The sequence below is a fragment of the Mustela nigripes genome, chromosome X (assembly GCF_022355385.1).
Source record: "Mustela nigripes isolate SB6536 chromosome X, MUSNIG.SB6536, whole genome shotgun sequence".
In the NCBI taxonomy this organism is placed as follows: Eukaryota; Metazoa; Chordata; class Mammalia; order Carnivora; family Mustelidae; genus Mustela; species Mustela nigripes.
Genome location: NC_081575.1, coordinates 118,799,698 through 118,821,927, shown reverse-complemented (window position 1 = coordinate 118,821,927; position 22,230 = coordinate 118,799,698). Strand labels below are relative to the sequence as shown.

The following is a 22,230-nucleotide window of genomic DNA, read 5'->3' as shown; positions in this document are numbered from 1 at the left end:
CAATGGGGCGCCTGGGTGGCTCAGTGGGTTAAGCCACTGCCTTCAGCTCAGGTCATGATCTCGGGGTCCTGGGATCAAGTCCCGCATCAGGCTCTCTGCTCAGCAGGAGCCTGCTTCCTCCTCTCTCTCTCTCTGCCTGCCTCTCTGCCTACTCGTGATCTCTCTCTGTCAAATAAATAAATAAAATCTTTAAAAAAAAAAATAATAATAATATTCTTCATAAACAAGCAATTAGTACAATGTGCTGCCCAGATAACATTTTACTTATAAAATAAAGGACTGTTTGAATTTTAACTCTAATAGGAATGCGGATGAAATAAAGCTAATCAAACACTATCAGGATCCCAGAGTTGCCGATATCTTCAGCCAGCGGTAAACTGTATTCGTACAGTACATACTACAAACGTATACCGATGTACATGTGTATTTTTTTCAAAATTGCCGTGTTTGGGGACTGAGGTAAAACGTACGCTATTCACTGCACAAATCAATACAATGACAACTTTGGAGTGTGTGTGCACGGCCAGGGTGACTCAGAAACGGAAAAGAGGCTTTTTAAGCAGTCAAATCATTTAACCAGCAATTCTAGAAGTTCTGCACCCAATTCCAGCATCGGCTGAGAGTCGTACACGTTAACGCACTTCTGATACTGCATACCTGGTGACAGTGTCCGTCTCAGGGTGTAAGGGCTCGGTCGCACAGGCTGCTCCCCACCCCTCTGCCATGACCCCCGTGCCTCACGCCCACCTCAGTGCCCATCACAAATCCCAGATGTCACCTGCGCTTCTGCCTGACCCGCTGCAGATGGCGGGGTCCCACTGACCCCCTAGCTGGCTTCCAATCATCCACTAGGGCAGCTCGGCAGAACACGCAACCAAAAACTTCACTGAGCCGCTCACTTTCGATGGGTTGATTATGAGAGGATATTAGCTCAGGAGAAGACAGGGAGGAGAGACGCACAGGGCCAGGCACGGGGCAATGGTGGGGAGCTTCCACGGACACCACCTGTCCCCAGTCTGCATCTGCACACGTGTCACATGTGGGAGCTTTCCAGACCCTCTCCCTTTTGGTTCCGCTTTAAAAGGAGGCTTCATTATCTAGGCATGATTGACTAAATTATTGGCTGCTGGTGATTGCATCAACCTCCTGCTCTCTCCTGTCCCTGGAACTCAGAGAGTAGGCCTGAAAGTCCCAACCCTCTGTTCAGGGTTGGTTTGCGTAGCAACGGCCCCCTTCCTTAGCTGTGTTCCAAAAGTCCCCTCGTTCACTAAACCCCTCTGCGGTGGAGAGGAGCTTGTTAGGAATAACAAGACACTTGTTTACCTCTGGGACTCCGGAGGGATTTTAGAAACCAAGGACAAGAGACCAAGTAGCCCAGAAGATGGTCCCAGTGTTCTTGTTGCTCAGAAAGTCCCAAGGGTTTGGGGAGCTGTGAGCTGAGAATGGCGGAGGAAGATCAAATACACAATGAAGATATTCTGGTCATCTGTATGACCAACCACACATGTCCCACAAATCACAATATCGCAACTTCCTGCCAACAAAACTACATACAAAATAGCTTAAGTGTGTGTAGAATGCAGTGAATCTTCTGGGCAACCGGAAGACGTTTTGTCCTTAAAATGTTTTTGGATTAAAAAAAAAAAAAAAATTACAGGGAGAGAAATAAGGTAATGGAGGGAAAAACTGGTATGTGTGTCTTGATTGCAGCGGTGGCTAATTGAGCCTACAAGTCACGAACTGCGTATGATGATACCCGTACATTGCACCGATATCAACGTTCTGCTTTTGACGTTGTCCTACAAATATGTGAAGTGCCACTTTCAGTGGAAACTGCATAAGGGATATGTGTAATTTCTCTGCCATCTCTGCAACCTGGTGTGACTCTAGAATTATCTCAAAATGACAGGTTTTTAGAAATATTGACGCAGTTGTAGGGAACATACCTTAGAACATTGCTTGTGATTCCGGCACCAAACCAGGGAACCATTGTTCTGCAAAAAGAGAAAGAAACATTGTCTCATTAAATAATTTTCTAACTGATAACCGTACACTGTGAATATCGTTTTTCCATATCATCCTCAACAGAAGAGCAATTTCGCCATCCTGACATTCTCTCTTCCCAAAACCGAAAATGTGTTTCTAACGTAAGTTCCAGTTTCATCCTTGACCTCATGATCGAAACACAGACGTAGAAACTAAGAAAGATTTCAAGTTGCCTGAGAGAAAAAGGGTCCAAGCCACCTCTCCTAGCGTGCTGAGCCATGAAATGCAGACCCGTGGGGAAATGAACACGAGGCATCGGTCCAGTAGTAAGCAGTTTTGGTAAATTTACAAGTCAGGGGTTTCCATCTCAAGCCATTCACAGTCTCCGAGTTTGCGCCTGGGAGTTAGCGGTTACTGACAAGTCACTGGGTGGATGTGTGAGTGTGGACCACGGACTTGCTATCTTTATACCTGAAGTTTATCTGTCTGTAAAAGGGAACACTATACTATCTCATGCCTGATGTTGCTGGCATCAGGAAATAGTACACCTACACCACGTAGCATGGCTTGATAACTCAGCATGGAAGAAATACCAGAACTATGGTTTACTCTATCTACCATCCACATTTCTGCTGGGAAACCTCTCATCCCCCATGACTAACGTCTTGGTCGTGATTTCTCCCTTGGCTGGGATACGCTATGTCAGAATGTGTGAGGTTGCCGTGGTTGGTAGAGACGGTAAAAGCAATCAAGCCATAATTTGGTGTTGTGGCCCCCGGTTCGCTGACGTTCAGGATTGGGTAGGACATATACTGGCCTGTTCCTCTGTCTGAATCTCTAAACTTTGCATTTTGAGAACATCATCTTCTACCCAAAGAATAGTAGTATTACTTTTGTTCCCCATGCACAGAAAAGAAAACTGAACCAATATATCTTTTTAAAAATATTTTTACAGCAAGTTCATGGAGATATAATTCATGCACACAAAGCGTACGTCATCCGAAGTGTACACACCAACGGTTTGTAGTAAGAAGTCCATTCTGAAGACCGAGAAGGGCACTGACACGGCTGTGCAACCGTCAGCACCATCGAATCGTCGAACACGGTCACCAACCCCAGAATGAAACTCGGACCCATCAGCAGTCATGCTCCCAACTCCCTCCCTCGAGCCCCTGGCAACCACCGACCTACTCTCCTTCTCTGTAGAGTTGACCGATTCTGGAAATTTCATGCAAATGGAACTGTAGAACAGGTGGCCTTTTGTGTCTACATTCTGCCACGCGGCACCATGGTTCTCAGCTGGCTGAACGGTAGAGTATTCTGCTCTGCCAATACTGCTGCAAAAACCAACACTTCCTACCGTTTTGTCCGCCTGCGTTGTATGGAAAGATCCCATTTCTCTCTTCTGCTCCCAAGAATCTACCTAAACATACCCCACGTCCAATAACACACTGTCCTAATACGGGATTCCCACTGGAATAACCTCAACTGCATAGAGTCAGAAAGTTTCCTCCGCTGGACCGCGATGGCCGGGCTGGAAGGCCACAGCCCCATGTCAAAGCTTTAACCGTGCGATCTACCACGAGGCCGTAACTCTCCTCTGCACGCCCTCAGTGCGCCCACATCTCTCGCTGTTTCTCAAGGTCCACTGGCCGGACCGGCCGGACTGGAGCCGGGCAAGGACAGAAACAGTCGGGGAGGAGGGAAAGTGTGATTTTTGGCAGGGTCTTTATCAGAAAAATACTCAGACTGGGTGGAGGCCAAGGCAAGACAAATGGTGGCCGTGGTTTAATTCCCGGGAAGGAAGGGGTCGTAGAAATGGCGCGAGAAAGCACCACGCGCAGACGGACACGCATCGGGGAGCCCCTGCCGCGGTGACACACTCGGAGCTCACAGGAGGATCCGGCAGGCTGCGGCATGGTTGCCCAAGCACAGGGCGACCACGGCCAAAGGCAGAGGTCAGACGCAGAGAGGCGCATCACAGAAAAGCGGAGAGCGGCCTCCAAGGCGCCCTCGGTGAGCCTCTACGAGAAGCCCGCCACACCGTCCTGCTGGGGATGGCCCTTCCTCCCGGCGCTGCGCGGGGCGGGCTCCTGCGGGGACTTCCCACGACCACACCCATCGGGGCGCCCCGGACCCCAGCCCGAGTGCCCCATGCTCAGCGCCCAGTGACAGACCGCGGTGAGGTCCCTTCCCAAGGGACTGCGGGCTGAAATGAGTGAACCTGGATGTTGGAGATGGGGTCAAGGCCAGTGCCTGCACCAACACAGCCTCTTTATCGGGGTCACGGTCTGAGGACCGTGGTCAGAAGGTCCTGCTCCTTGTGCAGGGAAGCTACACATGGCCCAGCTTCTGCCCTGTTCCCTCCCCATTCTCCCCGGCCCTGGACAGATGGACAGGCCTCTGGAGGACGTCGCGGTGCCCTAACGGCCTCTGTCCTTGCCGCGCTGCTCTGGAGACATGCACCCCCCACCCCCGGTCTCTGGGCTTGGGATAGACTTTCTTTTACTTAAGTCGGCTCGGCGACAGGAGCGCCTTCCCCCTCTGTCCTGGGATGCCTCCCAGGACAGCAGCCCAGCTCCTGGCTCTCATAGAGGTGGCTTCTGTCACCGGCCCCAGGAGGCCCCCAGGGGCTGCCGAGTAGACACGGCAGTTGCTGCTGGTCTCGAGCGAGGACCAATGAAGTATTACTAAAGGGGGGTGGGGCTATGCCTTTGCCGGGACTCTTTTCCATCGGGACTGTGGTTGCGCTATTGCCCACATCTTCATGGTGAGCCTGTGCTTGGCGCTCTCACACTCAGGTTGCTCGCACACCCCACACCGTGACCACCAACTTCATCGACCCGTTTCACAGCTGAGAAACAGGGACTCCCAGAAGCCAAGTGAAGGAGCCAGAGTCATGAAGCAAATGGCCAAGCACAGCGCGGACACCACCGTGAGTAATGGCTCCAAGGAACAAGGGGTGAGCCCGCCGGTGGGTCTTGCAGGAATCTGCAGAGTCAGGATCCTGGGAGGGGGGAAGGTTGCTTATATGGTCCTAAGTGTCATGGGCTCAGGAAGCAGCAGATCAGACTGATGGGATGGAACAGAGATCAGGAGAGGAGGGCGTATGCACAGACAGAAAGCAGATGAGAGTCAATTTGGACTGATTGCTAGAAATAAAATGTGTATGTACTAAATCTCAGAGGATAAAAAAAAAAAAAAACAAATAGAAGCTAGGAAGAGTCACGTATCTGACACACCTTGATTTAGCTCCCTCTTGCTTCCTTTGACTATAGATAAAATGGACAAAGCTTGACAAGAAAACACCAAGAATGGAGCACAGAGGGCCTTCAGCACCCCAGCAAAGGCACCCTCTACCCCGCCATGCGCAAACCCAGGGCCCCGAGACCCATCAAACCAACAGCTGTGGCCTCTTCATCAAGCTGCACGCTTTTCGAGGGGAATTAACATCAGGGCTTTTCCTCGGCCAGAACATTTTCATGTTAAGCAAAATTTCCCACTAATCATAAAATGAGACGCTGTCATTATGGAGAAATATTGGGGGCCACAGCAAGCAAGCCAGGAAGATTATTACGGCGGTAATCGGGTTTGCTGTTGTTGTAGGTCTTACCGACGACGGTACGTCCCAGAACGCTCGGGAGGATTAAACGCATAATCCTCGTAAGGTATTTAGCAAAATGTCTGCAACGGAGTTAGAGGTCAGAAAAAGTCCATTATGACTGACATTACTTTGCCGTTATGACTGTTTTCAGGAGTGAGGGGGTAACCCTGTACTCAAAACCCCCGGTTCCTATGCATAATGGAGTCCAATCTTCTTAATGAGGCTCAGGAAAGGGAGCACACGTTTTTCTCCTGGAGGGTAACAATCTTGACAGTTTGCCAATATGAACGGGCAACGGTATTATTTTCGGTTTGATTTCCTTCAGGCACGTGTATTTCCTTTAGCGCGAACCGTCTGCATTTTACCGTTTCCATTCTGGATTCTTTAACCTTATCGACGCTGGCCGCGATGGGTGCCGACTAGATTTCAAAGTCATTTGTGTATAACAGGTGTTGTAAACATTTTCACTGTCATTCGGCTTTTGGATTTATTTGTGTTTTCTCTCTGTGCAGAAATTTCTATACACACACACACACACACACACACACACACATCCATAGATAGGTCCGTCGGCATTTCCTTTTTGGATTTTAGGTTTCCCATTTTCCTTAAAACAATTGCCCCACGGCAAGGTTTTGCAGCTGTTCTTTGCTTTTGCTTTTTATCAATCAGCATCCGCCATTCTATTTATCTCCACAAAGAACTTCTAAGAACCCTGCCTAATGGCATCAGGGATGCTGGTAAACCCCCCCCCCCCATTAACGCCAGGTGCACACACAGCGAACCGTCCAGCCCCACTGCTCACCTGTCATGTTCTGGGAGCAGAGGAGCCATGGAAAAACACAAGAATTCAGTACATTTCAACATCCCGCCCCTGGGGGAAGTTCTTAGTCAGATTACAATAGCCTTCGCCCATGAAGCCACTGGAGAACACAAACAAAATACAGTATTTGCAAGCAAGCCTCCTGCTGGCTTCAAGCCAGCAAAGACAAAGAGTCACAGGACGATTGCCTGTTGAATCATTATTGTACCTCCAGGTAGGATCAGACATGGGGGCTGGGGTAAGGATTAAACCCTGTATTTTACTGGTTTAACCAGATCAAACGGGAGCGCTAGTCAGTCCACCTTTCAAAGAGTTTAGGTAAGTTCAATCAGCTGCACCCGGACATTATTTCCATGACATGTTCAAAGTCTCTCCATTTCCAGCTTTTTGATTTCCTTCTTCCTCAAAGAAAAATAATTCTCCAAAAGCTTCGAGTAAAGGAAACACTTCATTTACTCCAAGACAACCCACAAGGAAAGGATAAAGATCAATGAGAACTAGCTATCTAGATAGAAGCTTTTGCAAACAGAGAAGAGAGAACAGAAACCGTCCCGGAAAACCCACATAGACCAAATGTTTACCATCCAACCCTGTGAAGCTACAAGTCATCAGCTTTGACTGTCCGTTGACAATTCTGATCTCATATTAAATTCAAGTTTTGGGGGGGCACCTGGGTGGCTCAGTGGGTTAAGCCTCTGCCTTCAGCTCAGGTCATGATCCCAGGGTTCTGGGATCGGGCCCCCCATCGGGCTCTCTGTTCGGCGGGGAGCCTGCTTCCCGCTCTCACTCTCTGCCTGCCTCTCTGCCTACTAGTGATCTCTGTCAATTTAAAAAAAAAAAAAAAAAAACTTTAAAAAAAAATAAAATCTTTTTAGAAATAAAAATAAATGTAAGGTTTTTTAAACGAAGCCATGGATGGGCACTTGCGTGGCTCCGTCAAAGACCATATGACTGTTGATCTCAGGGTGCTGAGTTCAAGCCCCATTACTTGAACAAAACTTAAATAAAAAATCAAAAAAGGAAAATATGGATTAAAATTTAGGAATTCATTTGCATCCAGAATATTTTCCTATTACTTTGGAACCACGGAATAATATACTTCATTGCATTTATTATTAACAGGATGTGCTTGTCTACTGTCGATACACTTGGAATCTCCCCAGGATTCCACAGCAGCGAAAAGACAGTGCAGAAGGACATTATGAGGAGGCATTTCTGTCGCTCGGACATTTTTTTTTTTTTCCAAATGAATCTTTGCAAGTGATCATTTTGACTACGGATTTCGTTCACAATATTTCTCAGGATGCTTCCGTGTACATCCCTAAGTGAGAGAAACCCATCTGGAAAGGCTCCGTGCTGTAGGATTCCAAATATGCAAGCTTCCCAAAAAGGCAAAACTAAGGAGATGGGGGAAAGATCGTTGGCGGGCAGGGCGGGGGAGGGGCAGGGCAGAGGAGGGCAGGACAGAAGGGATTGTTAAGGCAGTGAAAACACTCTGATGGCATAACAGTGGCTCCATGTCTTTGTCCATTTGTCAAGTATAGCACCAGGAGGGAACCCTAACATGAACTGTGGCCTCGGGGGATAACAGTGTGTCACGGAAGGTTCACAGACACAGCCCACGGACCATGAGTGAGGGACGTTCATCCCGGGGGGGCTGTGCATGTATGGGAACAGGGAGTCTCTAGAACAGTGTACCTTCTACTCGGCTTTTTTTTTTTTTTTTTTTTTTTAAAGATTTATTTATTTATTTATTTGACAGACAGAGATCACAAGTAGGCAGAGAGGCAGGCAGAGGGAGAGAGAGGAGGAAGCAGGCTCCCCGCTGAGCAGAGAGCCCGATGTGGGACTGGATCCCAGGACTCTGAGATCATGACCTGAGCCGAAGGCAGCGGCTTAACCCACTGAGCCACCCAGGCGCCCCCCTTCTACTCGGCTTTGATGGGAACCTGAAACTACTCTAAAATACAAAACCCACATCACAGTGTCGAGAGGGGAAAGAAAGCAAGCTTTGTGTGTGTATTTGTTGATCGTAAGTAGGACTTCTTTTGGATGACATGGGCGCCCTCCTTAAATAAACGGCCGTCCAGCCCCTACTCTCTGTCAGAGAAAATCCTGATTCCACCAACGTCACACTGAACTGAATTTTCAAGCAACGTCGGCCATCCACGTGTCCGTCTCCGCGGATGCCCAGCCCTTCCCCGTGGCCAGTGCCGTAATGCACACCCGGCCACAGTGTCTTTGCTTCACGTCTTCGCGCCCAGCAGCTCGTTGGGAACAAAAGCCTTTGCAAGCCCTGTCCTTCCAACCAGGACATGTGCCCCCAGCAGGCCAGGTCCCGTGCATCCTTCAGGTCCCAGAAAATGCCACTACTTTGGGGAAGGCTTCCATGACCCCTGCACCCTATCCCAGATCCCTGGTGACATACCAGATGCCCGGTGACACAAACTCTAGCAAGCTCCGTGCTAGAGCTTAAGAAATATTATTAAGAAATATTATTAATTAAATAATGAATGAAAGGGAATCAGAAGTCATATGAGAAATTTACTTTTATCACTCGGTCATAAGGAGCAGAAAAGAATGAAATTCAGTAGACTGAGGTGTGCAAACCATTCATTTTCTCTGAGAGGAGCTTTGAGCAAGTAGGTTCATTATTTTGTTCCCTATAGAGCTCAAGAGATTCAGCATCGCAATATCAAAAATGGAACAAAAAAAGCTTGCCTTCAGAATCAAATACAAATTATTTTAGAAATGATCATGCTAATTATCTCTTTACAGATGCACATAATTAAAGTTATCTAAAGAAAATTTATAGCACAGCAAGTGCCAGACTATGCCATATGGGAAAACATTACATTTTATTAACATACTACTATGAATTTTGACAAGGAATATTCTAATGAGTTCTACATGGGGGAGAGCATTAGATCAGGACAGAAGTTTTACTCCTTAGGGTCCCTGTGAGGAGGGCAGGACCCAACAGAGGATCAGAAGCAGCAGCTTCTCTTAGGATGCCTCAAGCAACGCTCTCCCACGTCAGTCCCCTCCAGGAGGGCCTGCTGGTCCCAGAATCATTCTTGCCAGCTAGGACTTCTGATACAGATTCCCTAAGCCGTATTTGGTATTCCAATGTGTATTTTCAGGAGACAACTCCAGAAAGGTGGGCCATCCCACGGAATCCCATAAAACCCTGAAAATTTCCCGATTTGTGCTGAAAAATCCCTGATTTGTGCTGAAATAATTCTAGCCTGAAGCCGGGTTAGCGGGAGCACAGGGTCGTAACTAGAAGTGAGTGAATGACTCATTGTACCAGGGGAAGCGCGCGAAGAAGAACACCTACTAGAAATCCGACAGCTACGGAAATGCTGATAGAAAACCTGAACAACAAAGAAACGTCCCTGTCCATGTCAGTCTCTTTCACGGCTTCCCATTCCTCACTCTGAAACGTGTACTTCACGCGCCGGTTGTGTGCGAGTTCTTCCGATCGCAGGAACCACTCGCCCGTGGCCTTCTCGACGTGTCTACTCAGTAAACATATGCTTGGGGACTCACGCGGCCAGTCCCGCAGGGCAGAGACTTTGGGTTCATTGAGTAGGAAGGACACCCGCTTCCCCGGTGGGGGTACTGTAGTCAGACACACCTCCGTCTGTCCCCAAGCCTTTCTGGGACGCTTTCCTGACTTGAATAATTTGTGTCTAAGTGATGTTGACAAAGACAAGACTGAAAAGAAGGGAGAAGAAGGAGCAGTCGGAGAAGCGGACAGAACGGGGAAGAGAGAAAGTGTCCGCACAGTCTGGGGTAAAGGGCACGTTGGGTCTATGGGCATAAGCGTGAGACTTCAAGCCGCACACAAATGGAAGAGCAGATTGGAATATAAAAGCAGAGTTTGTTTGTGACATCGAGAGGCCCAGGGAAATCCGCAGTGTTTCGGATCTCTGCGGCCCCGGCTTACAGAGCGCTGGCCGTCCGTCGGCCCTCCGGCAGGGTCTGCGCCTCGGATGCTACGGGGGGCTACGGAGCTTCAGCTCAGCCTCCTCGGCAACCCTCAGGACTGTCCGATCTGGGGGAGGGGGTCCCCCCTAACATGTGAGCGGCCCAGCTACACCCGCTGTAATCCACAGTAATGAGACCCGAAGCACAGGAGAAAGGCCTGGCGGAAATGAGAGGGGCGTGGAGTTCTGGAAACGAGAGTGAAGGCCCGGGATCCACTTCCGGGACACAGAGTGCGTCCTTTGAGCAGCCGTGGGCAAAACTGTGAGACGCTGCGGTTCACGGAGACACACAACCCGACCGTCGTCTTTCCCCGACGGCGGTCAACGCGACACCATGACTGCTGACCGGTCACCGTGGTCAACATTTCACGCACGAGCACTCGGTCACCGCTGTGCGTGCCCTCACCAGTGAAACGAAGGTGTGTGCCTTGTTGCTTCCGCACAGGGCGGGTTTCACTGCCATTTAAAATGTGATCAGTGGGACACCTTTGGCTCAGGTCAGGATCCTGGAGTCCCAGGATGGAGTCCCGCATCGGGCTCCCTGCTCCGTGGGGAGTCTGCTTCTCCTGCTGACCTCTCTCCTCTCATGCTCTCTCTCTTTCTCTGTCTCTCGAATAAATAAATCTTTAAAAAAATAAAATAAAAATAAAAATAAATAAAATGTGATCAGTGCAGGGGCCCCTGGGTGACTCCGTCATCGGCAGCCCGCCTTTGGCTCGGGTCAGGATCCCAGAGTCCTGGAATTTAGCCCTGCGTGGGGCTCCCTGCTCAGTGGAGAGTCTGCTTCTCCCTCTCCCTCTGCCCTCACCTCTGCTCCTTTCCTCTCTCTTTTTCTGTCTCTAATAAATAAATAAAACCTTCAAAAAAATTTTTAATAAAAAAAAAGTGATTGATATAATGAGACAATGGTTTGGCATTGAAAGGGGAAACTGTGGTGTATGCAGACATGCAAATGAAGAAACGAAAAAGTGTGGCCAACACTGCCACAAGCCTGAAGTTCCGTATTTAGCCAAAACCGTACAGGATGCAAGCAAGCAATAGGACACAGCAGATGACGCTGTGTCGTGTGATGAATGTCGTATGAACAAAAGCAGTCACAAAATGCAAATGAAACGCAAAAGAAATCACCAAAACTCCTGGACCAAATAAAAGGTATTACAGAACAAGATATTCGTGGGACTAAATGATGTTTCTTACCAAAAAAAAAAAAAAAAAAGATTTTATTTATTTATTTGACAGACAGCACAAGCAGCGGGGAGTTAAGAGGGAGAAGCAGGCTCTCTGCTGAGCAGGGAACTCAAGGCTGGACTCGATCCCAGGATCCTGAGATCCTGACCTGAGCCGAAGGCAGCTGCTTCACCGACGGAGCCCCCCAGGCACCCCCCAAATGATACTTCCTCTATGAAAGACCATCACTGAGCTTGTGTCCTGATTTTACGGTAATTTTTTTTTTTTTCATTTCTTAGGGTTGCATAAAAATGGATGTTGCACCCGTGGGTTCTTAGATTCATGAAAATCTCTTCTACAAATTCATGGTGGCTCTCGACAAACCCTATCTTTCCCATAAGGACACGTCGTGAGAGTCCCTCTTTCGGGGGCAGCCCCTCCGTTCCCTAACCTGCTGCATTCAAGAAACGAACAGCAACTTCTTAAATGGACCCGTGTGTCACAGAAAGTGAGCCTGTGGTTATAGGCAGTGAAGGATTATTCTCAGTGCTACATGGAGGTCTGTCCACATCATGAAAAGATAAACTCAGTGTGACTTTCGATGACCTTGAACGTCGCACGTGCATACAGAACTTCTAGAGACGTGAATTGTGCTGTCTGTTCTTCTCAACGAAATTAGGAACAATGTCAGTTTCCAAAAGGAGTGAGCCATGGAGGGGGCTTGGACGACAGTGTGAACATCCGGTTAGTTGCTGAAGGAACATGGGAGCTGAAGCGAGTAGAACTACACTGGCAGGATGGATGGACAGTACACATGTTTACCTGAGGTCGTGAGCTACGCAGATTCATAGGAACACCGTTCCACGTGATTGGGTCATTTTCTAAAAATATTTCATTTATTGATTTGAGAGAGAGCCGGGCAGAGGACAAGCAGATCAAGCTTGTCTCCCCACCAAGTGCAGCGCCTGATCCTAAGACCCGGGGATCATGACCTGAGCCAAGGTCCGGCACCCAACTGACGGGGCCACCCATGCGCCCCAGACTGTGTGAGTTTCTCCAGCAGGACCCACCCCTGAAATGACTCATCTTGAAATGACACACCCAAGTAGGCAGCTTTAGGGCTTGATGGATTCAGAGTCAGAAATCTGCAGTCAGAGATTAGCCAAAGGGCAAAAAAAAAGGAAAGCTATTGACCAAAAAAGCCAAAATTAAAATGATACATCATAGGCTGCAGACAGCACGCCACAGGAAATTAAAAGCGGAAGGGCCTGTGTCACAGTGCTTCCCACGCTAGGGGTTCAAAGAACCACATGCGGAATCTGTTACACACTGAGGTTCTCTGGATGGAGATCTGACCCCGGAATCTGTGGACGGACAGATGTCCTACATGTTGCTTACACTGTGACACTTGTGGTAACTCTAGGACAACAGACTGAGAACTCTGAAGGATTACGGAGTGAAGGTCTAGCGATGAACGATACAGAGTGGTTGTAAAGAGCGAATTAAAGCATGAAAATGGTTAAGTGTTTATGGTCAGGGTGGAAAAGTGCGGTTTAAAAAGTGTGAGGGACAAGAGTTCTGGCGGATGATAGGTCCCTGGAGTGCCAACAGTTGGAACCACTTCCACCCCACAGGGTGCACCAGAGTAATGGTCGGGGGGCGCCTGGGTGCCTCAGTGGGTTAAGCCTCTGCCTTTAGCTCAGGTCATGATCTCAGGGTCCTGGGATCGAGTCCCGCATCGGGCTCTCTGCTCAGCAGGGAGTCTGATTCCCCCTCTCTCTGTGCCTGCCTCTCTGCCTGCTTGTGATCTGTCAAATAAATAAATAAAATCTTAAAAAAAAAAAAGAGTAATGACAGGTAGTGAATCCTGTCACATGCCACCCAGATGTCCCCATGCGTCCATGGCTGAAATGGACGTTCCTACTGAGGGTGTTGAGCTCAGACAGTTCACGGCCAAACTCTATCTCTCCCCACCTGGAAACCGTACTCAGTGGAAGAGAGGATGGTGAACCAGGCCACACCCCAGGGAGAAGTCCACATGGAGGGATGATGGTCTGGCAGATGCTGTGGGACAAAGGACCAAGCTCCCTGTCCCAGGCAGGGTAAGCTGGCAGGCGCAGCTTCAGATGGTGCTGTGGTACCACACCAGCCCAACTCCTGCCCGACGCTGCGTCCTTCACTCCCCCTCGGGGGCTGATCCTGAGAACATCGCCCAGCCAGGTTCTGAGCTCACATCTCAAAAGCTCAGAATGTGCTCCATGAATAACAACTGTGCCTCCCCATCACTACATCCAGGAGGAAAGAGTTTTCTCCAACAGAGAGACTTTTGGAAAAATCCAAGTAACAATAAAGCCAAGGGGACAGGAAGCATTCTCTCTTGAAAAAGGTGAGGGTGTTGAAGGAGTGAACCAAGTGGTGGCAGGCAGAGGCCCTTCCAGTGCCAAAGATGGAAGTGGAACCCCGGGAAACAGCAGGTGAGCCGGGAACATTCTCGCCCAAGGACAGATCTCACTACGCCCCACAAGGTCTTCCTCAGTGGGTCAAGCTAGCTTAGGACGCATGACAATTCACCTCCTAAAACTAAGAGAACTGTATTCTCATGAATGTGTTCACCAAAGAATAACGTAGTGTTGTTTCAACTTGTTATCTGTGGCTATTTTTCATTTGTGCATTTAAAAGCAACTTTGTTGTGAGGCTGTGGACCCAACCACTGAGAAAACAAGAGCTGTCCTTTCCTTAAAATACATGTCAGCACCATTCCAAAGTTCCTGTGAAGAATTAAAGTCATTATCAAAGCAGGAAAAAAAAAATGCAAGAACAATGCGGAAAAACAATGTAAACACACAACAATTCTTAATTACATCCTTTGTTCGAGCTCCCCGGAAAGGTTAGGATGGAATGCAAATTTACCACTCGCTCAAAGTATACTTTAAGGACTAGCAATGTTTAGGAGGCTTCTTTGGTCCCTTCTTCCCCTAATTCTTGTTGCTGCTGCTGTACTTCTATCGTACGCTGTCTTTAACATGAACAAAACAGAAAAATTCGTCAAGAGGAATTCTAGCAAAATAGGAAAGCATGCAGCCAGCCACTTAAACAATGATGTCATCAGCTCTCTTAGTTACATCAGGGTTCAGCCCTGTTCCACCTGGGAGTGTGCAAATGCTGCCCTTATTCATAGCGACTGAAAGCCAATTTATTATCCTATCAAGTGTTGTGAGGGCATTTAGAATTCTGCCTCTGCCGCAAGTAATCAGCTAAGCCGGGTAGGATTCCAGACCTCTCTGGGACTTTCTGCATCATGACGAACATCACCTCTGTGCAAGGCGTTCCCATCAGTGGGCGTGTTGGTCACTCCTCTCTGGGAGAGTCCACAAGTCTATCCAAACACGGCCAAGCTGTTCTCTAAACGCAACCGGGACAAGAAAAGGGACTCAAAACATGTTTCTAAATACCCACTCAAGATGTTTGTAAACTGCAGAATTCTGACTCAGATGATACCATATAATTACAAATCAGCAAAGACCTTGGAGGTTCATGTAATCCATCTTCTTGCTGAAAACAAGACAAATCTAACTCGTTAATGACATGTAATTGTCTCATAACACAAGCCACTTTCCAAGGGAAAGAGTTTCAGCATCTCGGTAACATGCTACCCTGTTCTCATTGAGTTTTCCGTTCCTGAATTCCTGTTGAAACGCATTCGGGGCAACAGGGGTGAGGAGTTATTGAAGGTCAGACTTCCTGCCTGCTGATACCCTCTTCCGTGCTTAACAAAACGCTCTCATCACTCTCCCAAACACAATGTACAACGTACAATGCCTTAGCAAAAGGTCCAGACCAGATGAGGACACAACATGGGGTCCATCCTGCCTGAGCGTGAAGAAGGAAGATCACACAGACATTATTCATTTCCATAACACTCAGGGGGTACGACCCAGAGGATGATGCGAACAACCCACACCTTGGATGTGAATGTGACATGGGGACCTTTCTGAACAATGCTCAGCAATGTCTGAGGAGAAGGGCAGGTGCAGAGTGCCCTTTGGAAGGGAGGAGCTAAGCATCCCGCAATGGCATGAACCCTCAAAACCACCCCGCCTAGGCTCTCTGGACACACGAGGTTACTCCCTGTTGTGGCTTTGAATCACATGTGAAAGCGGTCAGCAATACTGGCGACACAAGACTCTGGAGAACATTCTAGATCATTATGAGAATTGTGAGAGTTTAAATAGAGACTCGAGCCCAATGTTCTCCTTGTGTAGATGAAGACACTAGAGCCCCCAAAGGCTAAAAATGGGCAACCCATGGCTGATTCAAACAGAAAGAATATACCTCAACTTGGAGTCACCAGAACCTGGTCCCTTATCACAAAAATGCAAGCTTTTGAAAAAAAAAAAAAAATCCATTTCTTCTTTTCTAAAAAGACAAGAAGAGTATTTTTGTAAGGCGGTCACAGATATTTATGAAGACCATCTGTGATCATTTCAAGTCAAAGCGGTAGTCAAACTGGCAAGAGGCAGAATCCATCAATATGAATGATTTGCACATAAAAGATGACCATTAATAATATAGAAGGAATCCGAGAGGTCTAGGGTCCTGGGTGGCTCATGCAATTAACTATGGAGAAGTCAGAATTCCAAGAGCCCTTAAGAAGTTCTGATATAATAAGAAAAAAAAATAGTTTTCCATTGCTTATGAGTAAGATCAATCATGAATTTCTACATTATTTGGTTGTTTCAAGACTTTCCAATGGCCCACTATCCACGTAAAGCATAAAGATTGCATAGTTCTTTAACACAGGGCTGCACTAAACTGAATTCATAACCCACAACCCATAACCCCCTTTTGGGGAACATGAATCCAATAACATCAAAGACTATTTCTTTTGGGTTCCTGCACTCAGTTCCAATGGAGGATGGGCTGTGGGTTTCCCTACACTCCACCAAACAGCTCCCAAACCTCAGGACAGTGTGGGAGAATTTACCTCAATTCAGATTCCACAGGCAAAGGGCTCAGGCCTCCAGGACTGCCCCACACCGCACCCAGCCCACCAATCGCCCCATACAGATTCCTACCTGTGCTTCTGACCACCAGGCCAAAGACCCAAGGTTCCAACAACCCCCTCCTTGGGTTTGACTGATTTTCTAGAGCAGCTCACAGAACTCAGAGAAACATTTTACTAGGCGACTGATTTTGAATAAAAGGTTGTACTGTCAGAATAACCAGATAGAAGAGATACTTCAGGCAAGGTATGGGGAAAGAGGATGGAGCTTTCAGGCCCTCTCCAGGCTTCTCACTGCTATGTGCTCACCAGCCCGGGAGCTCTCTAGACCCTCCTCTGCTGGGTTTTTCTGGCGCTTCATGACACAGGCATGACGGATTAAATCGTTGGCCACGGGTGACTGAGTCAACCTGCAGCACCTCTCCCCTTCTGGATGGAGGGGGACAGTTGGAAGTCCCAACCCTCTGTTCACAGGCTGGTGCCACTAGCGACCTGCCCCCACCCTTAGGTTACTTCAGGACTTTCCAAAAAAGTCCCCTCATGAACATAGCAGAAGATACCTCCATCACTACATCAACATCACAGGAAATTTCAAGGAGTTCGAGCCAGGGACCAGTGCAAGAAAACCAAATACATGAGAAATCTAGTTTGGTCACCTAAATTACCAGATATATATTCCTCATGAACCACAATGTCCAGCATTCTTCATATTATTTAAAATTCAAAAGGAAACATAGTGACCCAGTTTCCTCGGGCTGCTACAAGGAAGGACCACAAGCTCGGTGGCTGAGACCACAGAAAGTGACTGTCACAATTCTAGAAGCTGGAGGTCCTAGAACAATGTGTCAAGAAGGCCATGCTCCTGCTGAGAGCTCCAGGAAACAATTCATTCCACGTCTTTCTCTTCACTTCCCGTGTTTCTTTGGCTCATGGCAGCCAGTCTAACCTTCACGTGGCCTTCTACTTGTGTCCTCACGCCTACGAGCATCTGTGTCCAAATTCCCCCTTTTCGTAAGGACACAGTCATACTGCTTCAAGGGCTCAGCCTGCTCAGGTCTGACCTCATCTTAACTAAGTCCATCTCCACAAATCTTTTCCTCATAAAGTCATTTTTGGAGGTACTGAAGGTTCGGCCATCGACTCACAGATCTAGGCAATGGGGGACACAAGTCAACCCTGAAACAGCGGCAAAACTAAAGCCCTGAGGCAAATGCTATGTGGTTTGAACCACACCCCAACAGCACCCAGTTGGGAATCGCTGCCTTAATATCTTCACGGATGTTGCCCATTGGCTTCAAAAATCACTGTCAGTGTTTGTTCCTTAACTTCGGACTGCCAGCCACGTCCAGGCATACGGCAGAGCACAGTGTCTCACTCTGACCCATCTGACTCTCCATCTTGCTGACAACGACTCATCCCTTGTCTGTCTTTACAGAGAGCACTTAATTCTTAGAGCATGTCTGCATCCTAAGGTGGCACTTGTTCACCGTAACATAGACCGTTTCAGATCCAACAGGCCAGCGCTGGGTGAAAACGAATAGCTTAAGGAAGTGTGGAAGAGCCACACATTCGTGATGAGAGGGTTCTTGTGCAACATAATAAGACTCTTCCCAGCCTGTTCTTTCTACGCTACGTCCATGTCCTCAACCTGATCTGCTTTATTTTTGTTCCATAACTGGACCTTGACTACTTATGAACTGTCCTCTCTAAGGTTCCCCTGGAGGAGTCTTCATCCTAGACCTCCATCCCTGAACACACGTGGTCAGAGGAGGCACCCATGGGCTCCTTCCCCCACCGACCTGGAACCACAACCGAGGTTTCAAAAGAGAAAACAACGGTTTCAACCCTCTCCTTGGACACAAAATTGCAGTGAAAGCGACTATGTCCTCAGTTACGTTTCTGCCGTGGGAGCCACCGCGGACTCCTGTTTCGTAAGCCAGACCTTAAGAATGACCCCGAATGAGGGACGGCGGGTTGGAAGAAGAATGCGGATCCAAGAGTCAGAGAACGGAGGACCGAGTGCGAGAACCGGGCACGTCTTACCGAGCAAAGAGAGGCACCAGAGAGAAAGCCAGGGCGTAGAGAAGGTGACATCAATGGTTCTCAAAGTGGGGCCCCAAGACCAGAATCATGGGTCGGATGCTTGTCAGACAGGCAAGTGCTGGGGTCTCACTGCAGACCTGCAGCATCAGAAGCACCGGGGCGGGTCCAGGAGCTGCATCTATGATAGGCCTGCTGGGCAACTATGACCTTTGCTCTAGTTGCAGAACCTCAGGGATAGAAGAACAATTTCCCTTACTTGGCTGCCTCCGACTCCATGAACAATCCCTCCGACTGGTTCTTTCTCCTCTCTCTCCACGTGTGCCAAGTCGACGGAGTCCTCGGCCCAGCGTCCAGATGTCTCCCTGCATCCCAGTTATTGAAACCGTGTTCTGCATCCAGCAATAAGCCGACCTCTGCATCAGTGCGCGCACACGCACGGGCTCTAGCCTGTGTCTGCACGGGTTGGTCAAGGCGAGGACGCCCCGCACAGACCGGGCCAGTGTGGCCTCCGCTCTGGTTCGGTATCACCTCTGCCTACGAGCCTCTTTGTAAGAAACAACCCCGGGAAGAGGTTATGTCTTGCTCAGGGTAACAGTGAGGACAAAAAGAAAAAGGAGTTTAAAGGCACTCTCTAGTCTCCGTATTTTTCACAATAGAGGCTGGACAGATGTGAGGCTTGACAGGTGTGATCTGTTGTTCCTAATAAGCAGTTCCCGCAAGGCACATTAACGCCGGGCTTCTGGCAAGTTGACCAGCAGAGGATTAATTTCAAGTGATCGAGCTAATGACTTACAAGCATTAACAGCAGCCAGAGAGAAGCTGTTTCCAGAGAGTAGGAGCTGAATTCTCCTGCTATAACAGCAAGAACGGTTTGAAAATTTCTACTTGCACAAACATTCCGTGCTTCGGAAAGGAGAATGATTTTTCCATTTGCATTGGTACAGAGTATTTTAATAACAGGTTTCATAATACATCGTGTCCTAAAAGTACTTATTCTAACACGAAAGCAAAATCTACCACCTTGTTATACACTTACAGGCCAGAAGAGTCAGGATTTAGTTGACTTCTATTTGTAGCGGGGAAAACCTAAACAGAAAAGAAAAAAATACTAGAACTACATGTTTTTCCCATTCAAATGGACTTGAAGTCAGATTTTTGTCACATTGTTTGCTTGTGATATATGTTTTTCATGGTGCTAAGTTATGTGTTATTCATTAGAAAGTGCAGAATAATTAATCAAACTAAAATCAAGCACCTTGTAGTCAATTATACCCTGACTTATAGGAGAGTCTAACCCATTCATCAAGATTCTGGGTTATTTTAATATGAACTTCAAAAGACAGCATGCTTTAATGAGAGACCACTTGAGAAAACATGATGAATTAAATGTGATACAAGACGAACAGAAATAACCCCAAGAAGAGACTGCACGTTCCCAAAAAATCAATTCTAGGAAAAATGTGTGTTACCTGCAGAATTATAAGCACCCAGCATCTGGGAAGTCAGGTGTGTTTTCATAATAGACTAGATGACCTAAAATTCAATGCCCTTTTGTCCTTACACAATACTTATCCAGGATTTCAAATTTCACGTAAAAATCCTACCGAATCTATTCTTCAGCCTCATAAGAGAATAGAAAATCTCTAAGTAACGAATGCATGTAAGACATCTGAATTCCATTCTCTTTCCACCGAACTAAGCATGGTCAAAGACATTTCAGAGGGTAAGTTTCTGAAACTGAAAACTGAAAATATTTTATTTACTTTTTCCTAAAATAAATTTTAATTTTTAGAATAGTTTTAACTGTGTACCAAAAGGACAAGAACGGTGGTGAGATTTCCCATGTCCTCTGCCCCTACACCTGCACGGCCGCCGCGGTCATCAACACCCCCGAGCAGAGGGTACACTTGTCACCACTGGTGAGCGTCCGCGGACACAGCCTGTTCAGCAAGGGTCCGTAGTTGACGCTCAGGTTCACGCTGGGTGTTGGGTGTTCTGTGGGTTTGAGCAGACGTACGAAGACAAGGATCCACCATCACAACAGCACATAAGTAGTAGGCTCCCTGCCCCGAACATCCTTCTACCATCCCAAACTGGCAAACACTTGTCTCCCAAGTTCTGCTTTTTCAAGAATGTCATATATTTGGAATCACTGTATTGAGGGTTTTCAGATCGGCTTTTCTCCCTTAATAACAGGCATTTCAGTTTCTTCACGTCTGTCTGTGGCTTGGTAACTCATCCTGTCTGAGCACTGAGGAGTATCTGATTATCTGGGTGGACCCCAGTTTGTTGATCCATTCACCTACGAAAGGCATCTTGGTTGCTTCCTAATTTTGGTAATTATGAAGAAAGCTGTCTAAACATCCATGCCAAGTTTCTTAGAAACATGAATCCTCAATTCGTTTGGGTAAATACCAAAGAGCACAATTAGCGTATTGTATGAGAACAGTATGTCTCGTGTCATGTTCAGAAATAAGACTTGACAGAGTAAATTTAAGATCTAATTGGGTTTATCAAGCAGTTCGTGAACGCAGGCAGCACACCATCTGGTAAGAAGGGAGACGCTCTGATGGACGGCACGAAATGGCAGGTTTTCAAAGGAAAAGGGTAGGACGTTCTTACGGAAGGAGAGGCAGGACGACACTTGCTTCTGGCGGGGAAAGGAATAGGAGGGATTTGTGCCTTGTAGATTCCATCGCGAGAGCAGACCAGGAAATTTCAGGTCCAACTGCTAAAAGCCCCCATTCCTGGGGCAGGTTGAAACTGTACGTGAGTCTGTGGTCTGCTGTCCGGGAGGACAAATGACTCTCATTTGGGACTTGCTGTCTCGGATGGTCTCCTTCTTTTAACACACACGGCCCGCCTGTCTTCCAAAGTGGCTGCACCATTTTGCGTCCTCCTGGCCGTGAACGGGAGTTCCTGTTGCTCCACGTCCCCGGCAGCCTGGCTGGTGTCCGACGTGTTCCAGATCAGGACCATGCTGGCAAGCATGGAGCAGTATCTCATCGTTCTTTTCAGGGGCATTTCCCAAGGACCTCGGGCACGGAGCGCATCTTTTCATATGCTTGTTTGCCCCTGGTATGCTTCCTCTGGGGAGGGGTCTGTTGAGGTTTCAGGTTGTTTAAATTTGGTTCCTGGACCAGACCGTGCAGCACCAAGGTTCAAGGGGACACACTACTTATTGTCAAATCCCCAGATCTTTCACACCAGGCACACATTTGGTGCCCCGCTCTTTTTTTTTTTTTTTTAAGATTTTATTTGATTTATTTGACAGAGACAGAGATCACGAGTAGGCAGAGAGATAGGCAGAGGGAGAGGGGGGAGCAGGCTCTTTGCTGTGCAGAGAGCCCGATGTGGGGCTGGATCCCAGGACTTTGAGATCATGATCTGAGCCGAACGAAGGCAGACCCTTAACCCACTGAGCCACGCAGGCACCCCAGGTGCCCCACTCATCTTAACAGCAACAGTCGAAACTGCTGGGAAGCCACCACCCTGAGAGGTCCTGCTCGCACTCAGTTCCATCGTAGTGAGACCCAGTGAAGCACTTCGACCCACTCACTGCCCCCATGTTCGAGGTCAGGAAATTGAGCAAACGGCAGTGAAATGGTCTCAG

At 47.9% G+C, this 22,230-nt stretch overlaps 1 protein-coding gene across 1 annotated transcript in view; it reads right to left on the bottom strand.

Moving 5' to 3' along the window:
• Positions 1–22,230, bottom strand: part of ANOS1 (anosmin 1) — a 174,627-nt gene that overhangs the window by 138,337 nt on the left and 14,060 nt on the right. The window contains exon 2 of the mRNA XM_059385998.1: positions 1,947–1,994. Within this exon, the coding sequence (XP_059241981.1) occupies positions 1,947–1,994 (48 nt within the window). The remainder of the gene's footprint in view (positions 1–1,946; positions 1,995–22,230) is intronic.